At 36.2% G+C, this 5000-nt stretch overlaps 1 protein-coding gene across 9 annotated transcripts in view; it reads left to right on the top strand.

Moving 5' to 3' along the window:
- Positions 1 to 5000, top strand: part of FOXP2 (forkhead box P2) — a 285057-nt gene that overhangs the window by 5867 nt on the left and 274190 nt on the right. For all 9 annotated transcript variants that reach the window (XM_082257104.1, XM_082257105.1, XM_082257107.1 and 6 more), the window contains exon 2: positions 4850 to 5000. This exon is cut by the window's right edge and continues 27 nt beyond it. In XM_082257104.1, the coding sequence (XP_082113230.1) occupies positions 4860 to 5000 (141 nt within the window). In that variant the 5' untranslated portion in view covers positions 4850 to 4859. The remainder of the gene's footprint in view (positions 1 to 4849) is intronic.

The following is a 5000-nucleotide window of genomic DNA, read 5'->3' as shown; positions in this document are numbered from 1 at the left end:
TTGAGAGCGCTGTCCTTTCTCACCTGCCCTTGTTTAAGACTTGCACACTGCTTTATCGGCCTGCAGAATGCTACCTCCTCGCTTAGTCGCGGGCCCAACCGGCAGGCGAAGTGTTAAACTGATTCAGCGCACTAAGCAGTTATTACTTTCAGTAAACATTGGCTTCATCTTGAAATATGTCTGCTGCAATATCTTTTTTGATAAAGGAGGAATGTTTAGAAAACATCTCATAATACACCTCAGCCTGCCTTTTTTCATATTTAATGAACAGCTTTCTTCTTATAATAGTACCTGTGTGATATGCCTGTAGAATGCGTCTTCTTCCAAACTTTAGATGTACCTTACCAGTATACAGTTATACACAATGTCAGTCCTTTTCTTTGAGGTTTTGGATTACATGCATTCCTGCATTTTTTTATTTTTTTATTTCCACGTGTTTTCCCATTTATAACCTTGTTTTTGTGTTATCTGTGTGATATGTTCTTGGTTGTACAAGAACTGTATTCGATTGTTTGTGGTGGAGCGATGTAGTGTTCCTGCTGGAAGTGTCAGCCGTACCTTGTGTGACTTTAGCAGAAGTTTTCTTTTTTTTTTTTTCCACTGATTTAATATTGTTACTCCAGGTTACAACATCAAACCAGCATCCTGCTGCCCTAGCACTGATGTCATTTTTTTTTTTTTTTTTTTATATATAGGCCCATTAACTTAAGATTTAAGTTATTGTGGTTTTAGCCTGTGAGTGGTGTAGTATAATACCTTAGTGTTTCTTTTTCTGTACCTGCTCTTTTAGCCTAATGCTACAAGAATGGTCTCATTCTGTGGAAAGCAGTCCCACTGTGTTTATTAAGTTTCATAAATACACATCTCCTTAATGTTTGAGAAGCTGGACATTTAAAAATGTCAGCACACTTCCCCAGATCAAAAAAACTTGTTACACTAAATAGTAGGAATGCGTGGAATGCCTCAACACTACTTCCTTTTGTTTAGGTAACTTGCCATTTTGTCCTTGGCTGTATATACCTCTTCTGTGTATTACATTACAGTGGAAACATAGCAGGATAGAGAATGTAGGTGGAAGCCTGTGATCGTTTGAAAAAAAAAAAAAAAAATGATATACTTGGCACTGAGGAATTTAACACCCAAACGATCCATACTTCGGTGAGAAAAAACAAAACAAACGAATCTAAAGCTCAATGCTACCCTGTCATAAAGTGAACAGGTCTAATTGAGCTATGTCTTTCTATCCTGCTATTTGTACAAATAAGAAAGCCACATCTTGATGAAAAATAAACACAAAAGCACTGTTGTGACTATAACAGGGAGTCGTATACTAATTTATATAATAAGTGGTTGTGCATGCTTTATTCAAGATTATGGCTGCAAGAAATGGCTTGAATTGCTGGGTGTGTTTAATGCTGGATTATAGCAATTTGAAACATGTCAAACACATGGCTAACGCCTCATGCTTCACTCATTCTTGCGTAAACCTGCATAGCCACCATCCATTATACCCTTGGTAACAACGCAATTCTGCAAGTAAATATTGTTACACTAAGTAACCTTTCAATTCAGGTTGTTTAGGAAGAGAAAATGCAATCTTGTGCAGTCACTTCCAGTGTCAGTTTAATGTTTCAAAAGGGAAGTGATGTAGAGAGTAAGTATCTATAATGCCACTTGGCGAGGAAAGGAAACTTGCTGAATTATTTCCTCTTATAGAGTGGGTGCAAGTCTTGAGATGGAATCCTGTATGCTTTACCAGCAGACTTAAAAAAAAAAAAAAGAAAAAATTGGCCACAAAGCTGATCAACAGATAAGCGCTGTTCAATGTTTGAGTAGATTTGTTTTACCTCCTTTAAAGCAGCTGCCCTATTGAAAATATGGGGATTCCCTGTCCTGTATCCCTCCTTAGTGGATTTCCATCCAGTGGTCTGGCCACTATGATGCTAAAACAGAGATTAAGATCGCATACTTCCTAGTACTCCCTCTCTCTTGTTCCATCTGACACTTCCACATTCTGAGGAATGGATACATAACGGGACACCTGCCCAAACATGACAGTGTTCATTACACACTCAGGCAAAAGCACCGCCCCCTAATAATGTAATCAACCTAGAACTCATAACAGTTACCTTGCTTAGTATTTTTGTGCACTTCCTACTAACCTTTTATGTATCGCGGTGTGATCTTTAATTTTGAAAAGCACTGTCGCCGATTTCCCTTGATGTACTATGAAAAGCATACAAAAGTTGCAATACATTTAACAATAATTGGCTGATTAAAGTTGCAATATCCAGCAAATAACTGCAATTAATTACAGCGGGCTGTTTAAAATTGCAATATCCAGAAAATAACTGCATTTTAATAACTGACTGTTTTAAAGGAAAGTCAGGTTTTCAACTTGATTACCTAGTGAGAGAATCAGTACTTGATACGATTTGTTGTTATTCCCTTTGTGCGCTTTTTTTTAATGGTAATGCATTTCTGTTGTTGGGGGGGGGGGGGTTGGTGGTCAATCCCTACTGATTGCTTGTGCAGTATTTTGGAATATTGCCCTTAAAATAGTCTGTAGAAAGCAGCACTTAAATATACAGTAGGCTCTTAACAAGGATCCACAAACCACAGACCATAAACTCCTTGTCAACTTAACATTTTAATTTGCTTAGCAACTGCCTTGTTTGCCTTCTCCCCCAAAGAATCTCCGTACTTCACAAACGTCCCGCTAATACACATTTTACAAACATAACAAGCTGATGTTTTCATCTGTAAACAAGGCTGTGTGTAAAGTGTTTGAGTGTTTTGCTTCTTTCTTGACTTGAGCTTAGAAAAAGTTCAACTGCCAGGCTTAAATATTGGCGTGCGATGATACAACTGACAAAGTTGCGCACATTTTTATTTTCTGGCCTCTTTGCTCTTTCTTGAAAAGTATGTGTAAAAAAAAATCTAGATGTATCTTCTTTGTTTGGCTGAGAAGTACATTAGAATTTCCTAACATCTAGAGAGCGAAATCAGACACATTTTACTGAATATTTTAAACATTGTGCATGTAAAATTTATGCCTAATTTGAATACTTATTAACTGCCTAATCTCAGAAAAGAGTACTAGCTTTCTGCGTTTTTTTTTTTTTTTTGTCTTGTAAAATTTATTGTGTGCATCGCATTTTCCATTTGTAATATTTTCCTTAGTTAATGTTTAATAGGATGTTTAACAAGGTCTGTATGTCCATAAACACATCACGTTAGTGACTGTATACTCTAATTCTATCATTGAGTCCTCCTCCGTTAACACTTTTTTATCGTTCACCTGGTACTGAGCGACAGTCCTCATTATTAGGGTATTTAGAATACCTTGCTATTCAAAAATATTCAAACCTATCCTTTTTAAAAAAAAAAAAAAAAATCTGTCCAGCATAGTTTTGTATGGAGCATATAAGATCGAGTTAGTACCGATCGCTCTTGAATTGCTTGGCATGCGACAAAGCAATTTTTTTCCCCCAATATATTGACGTAACCCTTAGAAACCATGTTTTGGAACTTTATTCTCTTTATATTGTGTCATAGGCAATCCAAAATTGAGTGGAGGCCCTTAATTCTAACTGCAGTTTGACAAATATCATTTGCATATTGTGTATGGTGCGGTAAGATTTGTGTGGCTTCCACTTCTAATGACAAAGACTTCTCAATATCCGGAGACCATTAGAATATTATAAATTGTGCTCTGGCATATGCACCGTATTGACCTTTCCGTAAAACACATGCACAATGTTCCTTGAAAGTCGAGTTTGTAAGGGCACTTGGTTCTTTATTTACTGCAAGGATTTCAACTGATCTTGGCAGGACATCTCATTGCTACCCTGAAAGTACAGTATATTTATGCAGTGAAAACGATAAAACATTTATTACTGTAGAGAAGGTAATATGCATAATTTATGCTGTTTTTAGCACAATCATTAGTGATATTCTTGATAGATTTTATTTCTAGCTTTCATATCTAATACATGCCTGGAAAATTAATTTTATATCTTTCATTTATTTGCCTATGTTAAAATTGAGTTTTAAGTCATCTTCAAGTGAGCAGTTTGATTGCTGCTCATGCATAAGCTTAATTACTTCCCAGGAAGGACAGTATTAAATGTTTTAAATGTCAGAAAAATAAATGAATATCAGCCGTTTGATTAAAAAAATAGGCAATATCTGATGTGTTTTGCAGCAGGAGCTTTTTCTTAAAATGCCTCGGAGGCAACGTTTTATTTAGGCACCAAAAAAAAAAAAAAAAAGAAAGGGAGAAGCCCATTAGGCTATTTATCATCGCTTGATACCATATGATTTGTAACACTCGTACAAAATTTTAATTTTATATGATTAGCTGTGCATCATTAAACAAAGCCTTGCATAAGATGTGTTGTAAAATTCTGACAGAATCAAGATAGGGAATATTTTAAATAAGGTGGTATAGCCATCCATGGTTGTCAAAGCTAGATAGTAGGAAATATAGTGAAGTGTGTGCAGCCGAGCTTTCATTTGACTTGATTTTATAGGTAGACTTTAAAATGTAGCCATTCATAAATGCTATTTAACCATGCTGCATGCAAAGCATGCTGTTTTGCCTGTTAACTCTAAGCACACAAAGGCAGCATGTAGGCACCATCATTTCAGTGATTAGTATCCGGATAAAAGCTGAATTTGTATTGCATTTCTTGGTAAATTACTGAGCAGCCTGTGCTTTTTTTTTTTTTTATTCTCCTCCTTCTAAAGATGCTGTCTTTGTAATTGGCAGAGAGAGGGACATCTTGATAATAGAAGTGTGAAGGTGTAACGTGTGTGTTAATTGATACTTCTTAATCACTTTTAGGTATTAAGTCATGATGCAGGAATCTGCAACAGAGACAATAAGCAACAGTTCAATGAATCAAAATGGAATGAGCACTCTAAGCAGCCAATTAGATGCTGGCAGCAGAGATGGAAGATCAAGTGGTGACATGTGCAGTGAAGTAAGCACAGTA

Source organism: Pelophylax lessonae (genome assembly GCF_965119305.1).
Source record: "Pelophylax lessonae genome assembly, chromosome: 4".
NCBI classification, from domain to species: domain Eukaryota; kingdom Metazoa; phylum Chordata; class Amphibia; order Anura; family Ranidae; genus Pelophylax; species Pelophylax lessonae.
This window is presented reverse-complemented; position numbering and strand designations above follow the sequence as displayed.